The following is a 16,381-nucleotide window of genomic DNA, read 5'->3' as shown; positions in this document are numbered from 1 at the left end:
TGTTCATGTCACCATATTTCATCAGAATCGGTCAAAAAATATTTAATCGTGCCTTTCGTGAGACTCAGTCAGGTAGTTTGTAAAGTGGATGAAGATGTTTAGTGTCTGGTCGCTTCTGTCACCTGCGCAGGTCTCCTCATCCTCCAACCTTGAAGAAGATCATCGCATCTCACAGGAGTTTTCAATAGGCTGCATCATCGCTCATCTTCTCTCATCATCCACCACACACGCACACACACACACATACACATACACACACACACCCTCCCCGTGCCTGTCCATCTCCTCCCTCTGCGCCTTTTTTACGCACAAACCGAGTCGGAGCGCAAAGACGAGCCCGGCGAGCAGAACAGGCGGAGCGGGACAATAGAAGCAGAGAGTTTTGGGGTCATGATGGTGTTTGGATTCTTACCGTCCGGACTGTGAGATCCGCAGCTCGACGTCACTTCATTTACGGGCCGAAAAAGTTTCTCCAGTTTTTAATGTTGCCAACGGAGATCTCGACAGGAGTGTGTTTCACCTCAAGGTACGGAGCCACAGCTGAGGAGCAGGTTTGTCTCTGTGAATGGAGACGGATCGATGCCTGATCAGTATCCATGCCTGATCAGTATCGATGCCTGATTTGGCGGTTTGCTTTTTTCATTTGTAACCTAAAAGCTGCAGGTGAAGAAAATGTGATGATTTCTTGATTCTGATTTGTTAATATGATCAGATTTATTAAAAAATGATCTTAAACTGGCTGATCAACAAATCAGATCTAATCATCTGTTGAATAGAAATGAAATATTGCACAGAGAAGCTCAAAATTTTCCTGATTTACATTTTTTTTATTTATATTATATTTGCTGCTGATTGTCTGTAAACACGTTTCTCTTTCTTCTCATCTTCCTCCTTCACGCCGCGTCCTTGACACTTGATTTGTTTGCTTCCAGCTTGTTTTCTCTCCAGCTCACAATCGGTGACATCATATTTCCCTTAATTGCACCTTTGGCTCCACGCGACCCGCAGCAAAGTTCAATCAACTTTCATTTATCCACAGTAATCGCCGTCAAAATGAGGCCGTCAGTCTCACAAATATGACAATAACGCGTGAAAGCCGCAATCAGCTCGGAATCTAATCAACTTAGACGTGTTTACATGTTTCAGTCGCTTTATTTCATAATTTGATTTTCTTGTGGCAATGCGGCAATTAGCTGATATTTAATCTGGTGTTTTATGTGTATTGGTTTAAATGAGGCCTCGCTGATATAACACTAATAACATTACAACAATGTGCCGCAAATATCACCGCGCTAATTGTTTAATATCCTGTCCAAATAGATAATATTACAATAAATAAAATTGCTAAGTCAGTTCATACTTTAATATCAGGAGGTGATGACTAATATCTGGTAATATCGATTTTTATGCAGATTGTTGTTGGAGCTAAAATTTACGTTTACGTCTTTGAAGACTGAAACTTGAATTGAACCTTGTTGGAATAAAAAACTACAATTATGAAATAATATGAAACAGCTTTATAGTTGATATGATGATGTCAATATAGGAACATGTTGTTGAAAGCTGCATGGAGCTAAAGTGACACAAAAAGGGAAATGATCGTAAATGGAATAAAATGGATTTATTTATGGACTTTTTTCTATTTATCAATTTATACATTTGTTCAAATACCCCGAATTTTAAAAACCAGCAGACAATATTTAGGCCCTAAAACCACAACAATAAAGAAAACTATTTTTGGATTTTATTATGACTTTTTCATTTTTTTCCTCTCGCTTTGTAACTCCTACCAAGCTCTCAAAGTGTGTGTGTGTGTGTGTGTGTGTGTGTGTGTGTGATGATAATCATGATGATGATGATGATGATGATGATGATGATGATGATGATGAAATGATGAAGATGCTGATGATGATGATGACGAAGACGATGAAGATGATGAAGATGAAGATTTAACCTGTGATCTAATGTGCTGTGTTGTTGTTTTGCAGCGATCACACCGAGGGAAGGAGAGACGGGATGAAGACAGAGGAGAGTCAGTCCTGTCTGCAGCAGACTCCATCCTCTACGCCTTTCGGTCAGTGTGTGTGTGTGAGAGAGAGAGGGTGTGTGTGTGTGTGTGTGTGTGTGTGTGTGTGTGTGTGTGTGTGTGTGTGTGTGTGTGTGTGAGTGTGTGTGTGCTGATGACAAGACGGTCCAGACAGAAATAAAAGGTCGAAAATTATTTTTTCCCTCAATATATTGCAGATCTGTGTTGCAATAAAGCTCATATTTGTTGTCAATAATACAAATCTATATGATATATCAGTGATAAAGTCACAGCTGATTATAAAACAATTTGTGAATAATAACGCTGATGTGATTAAAATATTACAGCTACAATACAGAACCGAGGGTGACGTAACAGAGACACAAGGAGAGAAAAATACATTTAAAAGGTCAAAATGACTAGAAGGCCTCCGAGTCTCAAGTCAGAGTCAGACTGGAAGAGTGTCACGGAGAGTCACAGAGAAAATGACTTTATGAAGATTACAGTTATTTGTAAAGGGTAAAGTGACGGTGTGAGAATTGACGGGAACCAAGTGACTTCAGAAGATTCCAGAATATTCGGGAATAAACTTCAATCCTGCCAAATATGTCTCCTAGCAACGCCTGTCCGGGAAAATACTTAATATATTCTCCCAAACTTTCAATTTAGATATTGATCTTTCATCGATTTCTTTTTTTAGTTGATATTATCATTTACACAGAAACAAGAAATGAAACGATATTTTTGTTTACTATATCATTATTTATCTAAATTCATTTGGTCTTTGTCGTCAGTTTATGTTTTCATTCGTGCTCAGTGCAATAGAATGAAACAGATCGATAGACTGAATAAAGGCCTCTTCCATACACACCGGGATGTGGTAAATTGCCGCCTCGGGTCTTCTTAACGCGAGCCCGGCGGACGCGGCAACGGCGCGGGAGTGGTGCCGCATTCCGCCGCCTGATCGCCGCTTCCTCCCGCGTTTAACTTTTGTGTCACCGCGGTTTTTCCTCCCTTTTGTCGCCCGGTACAGGAGCGGAGTTCCGGGGCGGCGGGGAAGTATGTGCGGGCTGCGAGTCTCCCATCGCGGACCGCTTCCTGCTGCGCGTAAACGAGCGCTCCTGGCACGAAACCTGCGTCAAGTGCGCCGTGTGCCTGAGCGCCCTCACCGGGACCTGTTACTGCAGGGACCGGCTGCTCTACTGCAAGCACGACTATGAGAAGTAAGACACACACACACACACACACACACACACACACTAGGGGGCACAGGTGGACACGGCAGAGGGAGAAGTCCTCAAATTCTTCTATCAAGTATAAGTTACTAGTATCCATAACTATATTTATTCATACTGGTATCTGGAAAATAGTAATTTCAAGTCATATCCAAAATAAATACTATCATTACAAGAAAGATTATTGCCAATATACAGGAATTCCTTTTAAAAACTGTGGTCAGGATTGGAACTAAGTGCATGAGGCTGAAATCAAGGCACTCATCTTCTCCTGAAGATGAATCCTGCATCTGTCATATGAACATCCAGCATCCAGAGCTGTCAGACAGCGTGGGAGCGGATCTAGAGGAATATTTGGAATTATTACAGGGTTGATGCTGCAAATACTGTCTAATATGAGGAGCATGCTGCAACGGAAAAGGTTGAGTTAAGTAAGTGAGATAAGTGTTAATAATTTGTATAGTAGAATTTCCCAGAATGGACTAATACACATATAAAGGGCTGGACCGAACAATCCGTGTTGAGTTTCTGGTTCATACTGGTGCACCTGTTCACTGGGGTGCAGCCCAGTACCACCCTGTGATCAGATCTGTCTTTATGAAGCTTATAACGTCCAGCTCTTGTTGATGTGCAGAGATTGAACTCTGTGTTTGTTGCTGCAGCCGTAGCTGGTGGTGTTGTTGTGTGACGTTGCATTATAATGAAACAGTCAAATCCTTGTCGCTGGGTAAAATCCAATCCAAATACAACATACCACCAAATGCCATGGATTTTTATTGATTTCATGCTTCTGGTTGCATTGGATTGTACAGGTGGGTCTAATAAAGTGGCCACTGAGTGTAATAGAGCAACTCAGCAGTAAATCCATACTTCTGTAGATAACTTGTAATGATCATCCTTTGTGGAGATGTTGATCCAACTTATTGGTGAGTGGTGAGGCTCCAGGCCCTTTGTGAGTGTGTGTGCATTATTTGTTTTGGTTGTTGAGTGTGTGTGTGTGTGCCGTGGTCAGTGGGTGTGTGCCTGTGATGGAGCTCGAGGAGTGTAGACGGCTGAAGGACGAGCCTGCAGCTTGTTATCGTTGTTTTGAAAAGTGTCAGACGGCATCCAGCAGCACAGACTCCCCCACTGTACCTGACATCTGCAGGAGAGAGAGAGGAGGAGAGAGAGAGAGGGGGGGAGAGAGAAAGAGAGAGAGACTGGCTGGTGAAAGCCCCATTGTGTGACGTTTATGTAGAAAAATGAGTGGGAAAGCAGAAAGCAGTAGCCTATCATAAATGAAGCCCTGGCTCCATTTTCACTGACGGAGTGAAAAAGCGTATTTGCTCGGCTCGTGTAATGTCTATAATTGTACATCCAAATTAACAGTCGGAGGCTCATTCACCATGGTGTTGATTTAGTCGCCTATACATTGCATATGGATCGCTGCCTTGCTGCGCGATTTGGTGCCAGACTTGGCACACAACTCCGCCTGTGACCTTCAGCAGATCAGCAACAATGTCTCCTTGTGTTCGCTGCAGTCTGTCCATCAGCGCCTTACACTCCACAACACAACACACACACACACACCGTCTACAGCAGGTGTGTGCATTGCAACAGATAAGCATGTCCAAGTATTTGGGACCGTGCATAAGAATTTTGGAGGAATTTGTTGGTGGTTAAAGGAGGCAGAGGCACAACTGTACGTTCCTGTGATCTGTCTTTTCATGTCAGGCAATAAATACATTTAATTACGGCAGCACATTTTGCAGAATGCCTGGATGGAGCAGGCTGTGAAAGCTTGAATCCGACAGTCTTCTCCATGCCTCCCTCATGCCATATCTCTGACTTAACCAAATATTTTTAGATTTATCCTTTGCTTTGATGACATCACCCAACACACACTCGCACAGGCAGCGTTCTCCTCCCTGACGCCCCCTCATCATAAGTTAAAGGCCACGCTATGCTAATAATAATGGTATGGTTCCCCCGGCCTGTGTTTGACAACGTTTGATTATTATTTACCTTTATAAAATACGTTCCAACTAGAATATGCTACAACGCAACATGTGATAGATGGGAAATGTAAGATACTTTGATAATTACCTTCACCAATGTGTGAAGGTGAAAGAGTAAACATATGTAAATGTATACCAGCTTAAATGAGAAAACAAATGAAATTTCGAAATGCGACCCCTCCCCCCCATCACAGCTCCAGGGCAAAAGTTGATCCAGCATTTGGTTTAATTTGTTAATGATTATTTGTTAAACGCTTCTGTAATATATGATATTTTTCCTTTGAAATAGTTCAAATATAAAGTAGATATTAGATCGTTGAAATTCTATCCCCGGCTTCTTCACTAAGTTCCCAACATATGGTATTTCAGACGGATTGAGGAGCTGTCATCCAAATATTTAAGCCTGTGGTAGAATTCTTAACTCTTTTGAATTCCTGAAGCTTCAGGGAATAAAGAAGTGATCACCCCTCCACTCACATTGTATATGTCAAAAATACAGCAGGAACACCTTCACTCTTCACTTTCCCAGCTCTTAATCTGCTATGCAAATGAGGGGATTTAGACACAATAAACTCACTCAAAGTGCATCTTGTGGATTTTTCTTGTGGATTTATTTTTGTTTTGAAACCTTAAAAAAGTGGTATGTTGCTCTGTTAGGAAACAGATGGACTTTGGAGTATTGAGCCAAGAAAGATTCCATTAGACTCCACTGTAAAGGACTATTGGGATGTAATGAATGCCTGAAAAAAATAGCAATTGAGATGTAAAATAGTGTTTAAAACCTCTAACGACATATGAAGCGGAAGACAAAAATGAGACAAAATTGGAAAGAGAATATTTTTCTGTGACAAAATCATGGGATTGTTTAATCAAAATGGTTGCATATCTGGACGAAACCTTGTGTTTTGAGTGCATGATGAACTGTCTCCAAAAATGCTTTTCGGAATGTTTAAATCTCTTTGTTATTCAAAAGAACACATAGAAAACGGTTGCAAACAAACCTGAGTAAGATCTGCCAGCCTCAGCGTCCAAAACACATTATGGTTCACGGCCAGGTTGTTGTTCGCGGTCAACAGTGCTGAGCCCAGACAGCATGGAGGGCAGGCCGGCTGTGCGGGGCCTGACTGCGCCCTTGTAAGCCCCATAAAGGCACTTCAGCACTGTGTGAGCCAGGTCACCGGGGTGGATATTCACTAAACCTCAGGTTTAATACATCACTCTGTGGGGTGGAGGGCACCGAGACTACGTCTGGGATTACAGCCCCTCTGTCTGCAGGCCGAGCAGGAGTTATGGACTCTCTCCCTTTGCTGACTGAGTAACTTTAGGGCCTGCGAGAGTGAAAGGCTGGGTCCTGCTGCTCTGGATCACAGACGGCGGACAGAGATTGCATCTTTTTACCCCTCTTTTCCTTGACACAGCCCCACCCCGCCCCGCCACCCCCGCCCGCCGCTCCTCTCTCTATCTCTCTCCCCATTACCTCGTTCATCACTGTCTGCTTTGTAATAATATTTCTCTATTCCAAACCTCATTTCCTTCTCGTTGAGATTGATAGCAGCGATGACACCAATCAGTTTATCTCTCCGTTTATCCCTTGTTTTCTCTTAATCGCCCCCCGCTCTTCTCAGCACCGCTTTGTGTCTTGGGATGGGGGTAGGAGGAGGACTGTGCACGCGTGTGTGTGTGTGTGTGTGTGTGTGTGTGTGTGTGTGTGTGTGTGTGTGTGTGTGTGTGTGTGTGTTTGGGGGGTTGATTGGGTACAGTGCTAATTACCCCGTGTTCTCTGGCTGTCATGTGAGGACAGGCCTGACACATGGGCTGCAGGGAAATGCTGTTAGAGACAATTATGCAACGACACATCAGGGGGACAACAAGCTCAGAGACGCAATCAGGCCTCAGACTGATACATTACGGACACGATAATGAATCACATTTACTGGAAACACTTTGACAATTAAGATTGTTGCCTGTATAGACCAGGGGCTGAGCTGTATGTGTGGACTTGTTTGCTTGTCTTGAACACATGTTGATTGATAAATTCTGATCCTTTTTTTGTGGAAGCAGCACAATGCTTTAGGATCTTTGCACATCAAAGGTCGCCATAGACTTAAGTGATTCTAATTTACATGTTCAAGAGGCGTTCAAGGGTCCTTCAGTTGTACAAGAAGTTGAAGTAGGAGCAGGCAAATGTGCGGCGATCATGCAGTCTGCTCGCCATGATTTGACTTTCACGCCTTGCTCATCTGAGATGTCACTTTTGACTTTCTCCCTTCCAAAACATGAAATGAGCTTCAGCTGAAACCACAGAGGATTTCTTTTTTGACAGCCATGAAAATAACATCACATTTTTGACAAAAGTGTATTGAGTAGGAAAGAACACCTGCAAGCCTTTATGGTTGATGTGAGGCTCAGAACTTATCAATCAACCCTTAAATCCAATATTGCTTCATATTGGGTAAAGGAAATGTTTAACAGAGCATTTTATAGTGTTTGCTTTTTTTTATTAACATTTTTTTGTATTGGAACCAGAAATCAGGCACTATATTGGCTCACACAAAAATCAAACACAGGGTGCCACTCAGAGTCGCCCCACTCAACATGATGATGGGTGGGTGGTGTAAGAGGCATGGAAAGTCTGGAAGGGGAGAGTTTTTGTTTTCCGAGATGACATCCGGAAAAAGCAGCGAAAGAGTTGAAGTTCTAAATTAGAGAAGATGGAGATGAAAGGAAGGAGTTTGAGATGGGATGAAGACGGTTAAGATCAAGGGTGGGTGAATTTTGGGAAAGGGAGCAGAGAGGGGCAGACGTGTGAGTGTGTGTTTGTGTATGGGGGGGTGGGGGGGGTGTATTATTGCCACTGTTTTTGCATAATGTGAGATGAGACCCCATCATCTTTCCTCCCCCACAACAATTTTATAACAGACAGCTAATAAATGTTTCATGGCAGAACAAGCTGCTCGCCTTGGCTTTATTAAATCTGAGATAATAAAAGGAGAGAGGGAGGAAGAAAAAAAGGAGGAGAGAATAGGGGGTCGCACCAGAGAGGGAGAGATAGGGAGAACGGCGTAGACTTTCTCAAATCGACTGGCTGCATCTCCTGTTTCTGGGGCAACGGGTCCCGCTGTCCCCCGCCGCCCCCTCCCCGCTGCTTCCCGCTCCGCCAGAGAGAGACAGGAAATGAGAAACGGGCAGACAGGATATTGCGTTCTGGTGGCCTGGGGATTAACTGTTTTATCTAAACTAACACACGCACACGCACACACACACACGCGCGCGCACACACACAAACACACACCCTCATCCATATCCTCACGCATAGCATTCATTCTTGGTAGCATCAGGTGTAGATCTCACACACACACACCCACACACACACACATCATGCAAACCATACACGTCATGCAGGTTTTTAGTTGTTAGTCTATGCGGGAACATTACATTTGGTCTCGTAATATTATAGGCTGTCACAAAAGACTTGAGTCTCCCAGTGCTGCTCTCATGTAGTGGTCCTCATCTGGTCCTGTGTGTAACTGTATCACTGTGAGACTGACTGAGGGGCGACGCTCCAAAATCTGTATTCCATACGTTTGAGGATCTCGTGGCCATTAGATAACAGCACAACTTTAGTTTTTAAAGTTATATGAGGCTTTTTTGCAAATTTTGGAGAGCACACATTAAGAAAGATTGTTCATGATGCTGGTTTATTGATGCGTGCGCGTATACGGTGCAGAAATGGCAGCATCTGTCAGTGTTTTATTGATGTTTGTACCCAGGCACCTTATCTGTGTTTACACATACTGTGCATATTTGTGTTTATGTGTGCATGTGGCTGGATGTATACCCATGTGTGTGTGTGTGTGTGTGTGTGTGTGTGTGTGTGTGTGTGTGTGTGTGTGTGTCTGTTTGTGTGTTTGCGTGTGACTGTATATGTATGAATGACATACATACGTGTGTGTGTGTGTGTGTGTGGGTGTGTGTGCACGTGTGCGCGTGTGTGTGTGCTTGTGTGCGTGTGCGTGTGCGTGTGTGTGTGTGAGTGTGAGTGAGCGGTGGCAGGGGTAGCGAGTATCGTGGGGAATGCTGGGAGATTTTAATAACACAGAAGCAGTGCAGGGAGATTTAATAAAAGGAGATGATGTGATTACTGAACCCTGGCTCTGAGCCATTTTGCTTCACAGAGCAATATCCGCCGCAAGTGCGCACACACACTCACACACACACACACATGCACACACATCTAAGAAATGGATACTAAACAGAATACAACTTAAAAGTAAGACAGTTGCATATCATTCGTACTTTTCATATCCCATGAACATGAATTTGCTGGATACGTTTACATTTTCAATACATGTGGTCATCTGGAAATGTACCTCCACGTACCATATGACGCAGACACGTCTTAACATACGTTTTGGAATCACAATGAGCAGCAGTGGTGGATCTTCACGTGTTGCAGTTCACGGTGAATCTTAAATTTGATCAGGTTTGAATCCTGGTCTTGCATGCAGACAAACGATCCAAAGCAACTGATACTAAAGAGGATTCACACCAAACCTGCAGTCGGGATGAGCAAACCCTCACCAACATAAATATGCATCAATTATGAAAGCAAGCACAACAACTGTAATTGCTCTGAGACACATGCATATTTATGAAATGATGTGCAGCCGGCCAGACATTGTCGAGCTTGTAAGAGCTCACAGGCAAAGCAACGACGCATAACCCTCAGCTCAGGCAGACGACGAAGAGTCTGTTATCCTGTTTGGAAATAAGATCAACAATACACAACAATAAAGGGCCGATTTCACCCACCCAGTGCTTCGATCACCTTTTCTTCTTCCTCACTACCTTTGATCTCATAATCTGCAGGCGTGTAGTTAGCTGTGACCTCACTGACCTCTGTGGAAGCCAAGGGCAGTGAAAATAAACTCACCTTCAGCGGAGATTCCTGAGGTGTTGTCCGTCACTCGCTCCTCATCCTCATCAACCTTTATCTAATCTCTGAAGACCAATGAGGAGGAGAGTGAAAAAACAAACAGCAGCAGCAATAAAATCTGATTAGATGCAATAAAAGTACTCGGCAAACTTCACATCAAAGATATTCTGCAGTTTACCTTTAAAAGCAATTGAAATCAAAAATGAACAAGCTGTGAAATCAGGCGTCTGACAGGATTGAGTGATACCCGAGGTCCCATTTTAGGTGTTGTTGTCATTTGTTTCAGTTTTAAGTGTGGGAGCATAAATCTGTGTCTCCTCAGTGGATGCGGCTGTTTCTTCACTATTGTAAATCACTAATTCAATGAAGTGAAATTAAAATACACAGATTCAACTCTTTGCCTGCATCTCATGCTTAAAGTCAACACGCTTCAGACGCTCCATCAAAATCTGAATCATCTTAATCTCCTTAATTCGTATTTTCATACACAGAATTTCGATACGGACATCAGCGTGTAGGCCTGTGACCTTTTAGATGTAGAATTTAAGTTTAAAAAATTAGTAAACGGAGACAAACGTGATCATTTCATCGTGCCCAGCATCAAAACAGATCAGTACAAGAGATTCCAAGTTAACTTCAGATATATTAGTGAGTATACTCATAAGAATGTGCCTTACTCCTGCTGATCTGAGCTGTGAGGGGTTCAACCATTACGTCCGTGGTGATTTATTGGCTGCTATAAGCCTGGTCAGGGCCAGTGTGAGTGATACTTCTATTAGGGGGATTAGACTGATCTACTTACAGACCCCCCTCTGTGGCAGTTGCCCCAAGTTGCCTTCATTTGCCATGTTTGGTAAATTCCTGCCGTGCTGTGTACACCCTGATTAGAAAAGGGGGACCCGGCCACCGACATCATTACTCTTGTGTCAAGCTATTCCGTGGCGATTCCGTTTTACACTGTCTTTAGGGTGTGTGCCTCTGCAGATGTGAGCGTTTTACAACATCACTCTGCTTTGCGGGACCGAAAATGTGTTGACATTTTATGGTTCAGATATGTCTAAGATGCAACATGCCACATATTAGATGAGAGTCTAGTGTTTGCATTATGATGTTAAATAAGTGATACAGTCATTTGGGGAATTTGGGGAGCGTTTGGCAGATGGATTGAGAGAGATTAGCCGCAGCAGCTGCGTTCGGGACAGAATCACAGATTAGGAGCTCTAATGTGCAGACCTGGCTCCTTCTTTGCACTCCAGACTTGGGCAGCAACACCTTCCTATCACTCAGTCAGGGAGCGCTGCTGTCCTTGTCCCTTCCTCCCCCCGCCCCCCCCCCGTCCACCCACCTCTCATCCTGCCTCTCCTCTTGTCCAGGTTTTTGTTATGAAGCGGTGCAATTTCTAGCTTCTTTCTTTTTTACCCCTTTAAATCCTCCTCTTGAGTGATGATCTGGTGATCCATCACATCGACGTTGGTTTTCCTGATGCTGCGATTGTAATGAACTCCACCATCTTGACCAGTACCACAGTTGGAAGACTGATACTTGGTGTGTGTGTGTGTGTGTGTGTTTTCAAATGTGTGTGCATGCTCGCTCATGCACGTGTATTTGTGTGTGTGTGTGTGTGTGTGTGTGTGTGTGTGTGTGTGTGTGTGTGTGTGTGTGTGTGTCTAAGTTTGTGCATGTATGTGTGTTTTAGTGTCCATAAGTGAGAGGAGAGAGATTAACCCCATGCTATCCCCAATCCCTGGTTATGAGTTTACAGCGTCTGTCTGGCCATCGCACTGTTTAAACAACAATCTAATTAATCCTGTCTTTATTAGTTTCAGTGAACTGGGGAGGCAGGCTGGGAGGCCGTGAGGGAGAACTGGGAATGCTGGCAGAAAATGCCGGGGTGGGAGGGGGAGGGAACCAAGTGCGAGAGCAGGGATTTGAGAGGAATTTAATGGCAGAGACTTAAGAGCTGTGAATGGGAATAAGGATGTGAAGATGGCGAGGCAGGGAAGAAACTGGAGGGCTATAACTTCTCACAGGAGGAGAGATGGAGGGACAAAGGGAGGAAAAATGGTCATGGGGGAGAGCAGCGGAGCAGAGACAGAGACTGTATTGAAGTGGAACGTAAACTTAATTCATGGCGTTAAATCAGTGCGTTAAGACTGTGGGTGGGATATGACTGAACTTTACCCCATCAGATGGAGGTCAACATTTAGGGGAATCCATCAGAAAGACTGACAACACACAGCTCCCTTACCAGTGAGTAACTACTGCCCCCTGCTGTCATGTGGGAGAAGAAATACAATAGAAAAATGCAGACAACTGTAATTCCTGTTAGCAGATGTTCACCTTGTTGCTCTGTGAATTGGGTAATGTTTATACGACCTTTAATTAAGAGACTATGCTAATCTCCAGCATGATTGGAGCTGAGGGTAAATGATACAAAGCTCCTTGTCTATACTTCCATCTTTAATTACCTCACCTTTCTCTTGCTGCACTGCGCATCTCCCGACCATGCGGTGTGTTTTACAGTTTATATTTGTATCTTAGCAAGGGTAACCCCCCGCTCCCTCCCTCATATTCTCTCTGTGCACCTCCAGGCTGTTTGTGAGGAAGTGCAACGCTTGCCTGCAGGTGATCGGACGCTCTGAGCTGATAATGCGCGTGCTGGGCCAGGTGTATCACCTGGCCTGCTTCAGCTGCTGTGAGTGTGAGCGCCGGCTGCAGAGAGGTGATGAGTTTGTGTTGAAGGAAGGCCAGCTGCTGTGTCGTATGGACTATGAGAAGGAGAGGGAAATGCTGGCCGCCATCAGCCCCACGCCGACCGAATCAGGTAACCACAGCTCTGATCTGACACAGGACTGAATCTTGAGATCATTTTATGTTCGCCATTTTTTCAGCACAAGCTCATTTATTTCCTTATGGATGCAATTCAGTACAATCACATTCCTCCAAGGCAGACGGCTGACAAGCTACAGAGGGGCAATAAGGGTTTGAAGGGCCTTAGTAGTTTTGGAATGACAATAGAGTGAATTTGGGTATAGATAGTGATTAGGTTAGTGATTCAGTGAACATCTGATACCAGTGCATAACAAAATATAGAAGCTATTTTTAACCAAAGCCGCTATATATATAAAAGACTGTGACTTGTTCTTTCTGTGCTATGTTCCCTATGTTATGTCCTGTGAGCCTGTATATAATTATGTTTTGCAGTAATAAATAAAATTTGGTCCACAAGAGCAAAGATATGGGCGAAGGTGTTCACTGCATTCTAGGAATTTTCTATATAAAAAACTTACAATATGCTGCCATAGTGACACCTGAGATGGTATTTCTTAGAGTAATTCCCTGCTGAACTGAACTAGGAGCCAGTGTGCTCAAGGGCACCTTGACAGCTCCATTCCATTTCTTACCTGCCTCACTTTGTCCCAGCTGTTTGGCTTATTCATCTATGTTCCATAATCTCCTCCTCATTTTTGATAAAAAATTAAATAGTGACACTTCTGACTGTTCCATTCTCTGTCCGCCGCACTCAGTGAAGAGCGAGGATGAGGACGGCGGAGGAGGCTCGGGTGGGGGTAAGGGTGGTGACGAAGGGAAGGAGCACAAGCGCTCCAAAAGGCCACGCACCATCTTGACCACACAGCAGCGCCGCGCTTTCAAGGCCTCCTTCGAAGTGTCTGCGAAGCCTTGCCGCAAGGTAGGAAGACCAGCCAGGAAATAATCAATCTTATGCACTTATACGGTTTGCAAAATTATTAAATTGCACACAGACGTACTTGAGGAACTTGGGACAATCTCTTACTACAGGTGAGAGAGACACTGGCTGCTGAGACTGGGCTGACCGTGCGAGTCGTGCAGGTTTGGTTTCAGAACCAGAGGGCCAAGGTAAGAGTCCTGCAAGCACGTGTTTCCTCCTGCATGAACGCATGACCTCTTCATATTGACGGTGTGTGTTTTTGCTCGTCAGATGAAGAAGATAGCTCGTCGACAGCAGCAACAGCAGCAACAGCAGCAGGAGCAAGAGCAGCTGGGAGGAAGCAGGAGAGGGCCGAGCAGAGGGGGCCGCCAGAGCAACGACGACAGTGAGGGTAAGAACCATAGGCACTAACGCATGATGAGGACGCAGAAGTAAAAGCAGTGTGACTGAGGGGATTGTCATCTCTATACAGACGGCTCCAGCACCCATGGGATGGATGGGATCCTGGGATATCCGTCATTGCCACGTCAGCAGCTTCTGGCTCTGGACCCCAATATCTACGGCGGAGAGGCCTTTCGACACGGGCTGACACCGCCCCAGCTAAGCAGTGAGCAGCTCCACGCATATGGTAAGAGTTTAAAGGAAATTGTCTTCTTACACTCTGAGTCATCAGTCCTGTTTCCAGCTGTGGACAGTAATGGTTCATTTATATATACAGGGGTGAACATTTGTTTCACCCACACACACACGTTTGTCTTTGAGTAGAGTGTGTGATTGCTTGATTGCGTTTGATTTCGTCACATTATTCCCTGATGCTTAATAATTGTCAGTGTGAGGACAGGTAGAGGTAAGAACCTCAATCTGCTCAGAACAGGGGAAGAAAGGAGGCACAGGGAAACGGACAGAGAGAGAGAGAGAGAGAGAGAGAGAGAGAGAGAGAGAATGGAGGTCTCGCCCTCTCGCTCTCTCGCTCTCTTGCTCCATCTTTGCTGTAAGATGATGATGTGTTAAAACTGTTAGTCAGTTTCCTTTGGGGTTCTTCTGCCACCTTGTGGCCAAACGTTTATCAATGCAGCTTTGAATTACGGCATCTAAACTCCGTTTTGTGGGTTTGCTTTTAAAGCATTTTAATTGTAAACTTGTGATATATTGTGGATAAGTGTTAATATTAAGTGTGTAGAAAAAATACACAATAATGTAAATAAGCATATTAAACATCTTTACACTCACTGTATAATGAAACATATTTGTCAAATAAAACGTTCTTTCTTGAACTCTAAACTCTGTTTTTCACCGCAGACACAGAGACAGTATTCCATGACCTGGACAGTGATGGAAGCCTTGGTCACCTTGGTGACTGTCTCTTAGCGACAGGGGAGGGCGGTCTCCTGGCCGGACGTGTGGGAAACCCCATCGACCGCCTCTACTCCATGCAGAACTCCTACTTCACCTCCTGACCCCTATAAACTCTCACCCTTCCCCCTCCCCCTCCTCCACCTTTCACCTCTCAGAGATGCAGCTAATGGAGTCTGTCCATCAACATGCCTGTCGGATCATGCTCCACCAAACAGCCTCCTCCCAAACACACTTCTGACCTTTTCTCACAGGCCATAATCATCTCAAACCAGGCATAGTTATAGTACCACTTTACAGCTGTTAAACATAAAGTCCTGTCATCTTTCCTAGATAAGAATCACATGCTGGAAAAATATAGACACTGTTAAGGTCCAAGATATGTAAACGGACCTTGTATTTATGTCATGATTAACTAATCATACTTTTATGGCACTTTCCCTAAAAAATGGACACGCAAAAGACACTTATCAAACATATTGATGTGTTACAGTTGTGTATAATCTAATATCACAAATTACAGGCCATAATTGGTTGTTGAAAGTGGATTCATCGATCAAGTTAGACTTAATCTTACTCAAGTCGTAGCAAGTTACGTGAGCAGCTGAGGGTCTAAATTAAATGAATATATTTCATAGGTTTTGACAGAACTAGTGACTACTTATTGTGTGTGAAGGACTGGACCATATACAGTATGTATCCATATGTATGGATTGGAGTACAATTTTGCTCTCAGGTTAGTGTGTATCTTTATGTAACCTGAGTACCAACTCAGGACAACAAGCAGGACAGAATTAAATGCAGTTTTGATTGCCCGGTGACTTCAAAAGAACAGATTACAAACTCTCCTCATAAATTAATTCAAATCTCTTATCTTATACTGAATGAGAAAAATGTGGACCAAAAAGCAATCACACTTTTAACTATCTAAGTATCACCACAGGGTTATTTGAAGAGACGGACACAGGGTTGTAAGGGATTGATGTTTTGACCTTCCCTTTTCTTTTATACTGTATCCACTAAAAACAGTGCTGCAATTGACACCTACAGTTATAGAGAGTTATAATACCCCGAACTTGGGACACTGGGTACACGAGGATGTGCTCCAAATGTAAATGAGTGTGACTGTGTTACAATTAATTG

General features: G+C 43.8%; 1 protein-coding gene across 1 annotated transcript; it reads left to right on the top strand.

The window, feature by feature from the left end:
* Nucleotides 1–91: 91 nt before the first annotated feature.
* On the top strand, nt 92–15,342 carry lmx1al (LIM homeobox transcription factor 1, alpha-like). The gene is made up of 9 exons (XM_076144117.1): nt 92–526; nt 1,989–2,074; nt 3,060–3,249; nt 12,786–13,018; nt 13,722–13,885; nt 13,996–14,073; nt 14,156–14,276; nt 14,358–14,513; nt 15,185–15,342. Exons 1-9 carry the CDS (start codon nt 483–485, stop codon nt 15,340–15,342), a joined length of 1,230 nt encoding a protein of 409 aa, XP_076000232.1. The 5' UTR covers nt 92–482.
* Nucleotides 15,343–16,381: the final 1,039 nt, after the last annotated feature.

Source organism: Genypterus blacodes, unplaced genomic scaffold (genome assembly GCF_046128005.1).
Source record: "Genypterus blacodes isolate CSIRO-AG114 ecotype Tasmania unplaced genomic scaffold, CSIRO-AGI_Gbla_v1 ptg000028l_1, whole genome shotgun sequence".
Taxonomy (NCBI): domain Eukaryota; kingdom Metazoa; phylum Chordata; class Actinopteri; order Ophidiiformes; family Ophidiidae; genus Genypterus; species Genypterus blacodes.
This window is presented reverse-complemented; position numbering and strand designations above follow the sequence as displayed.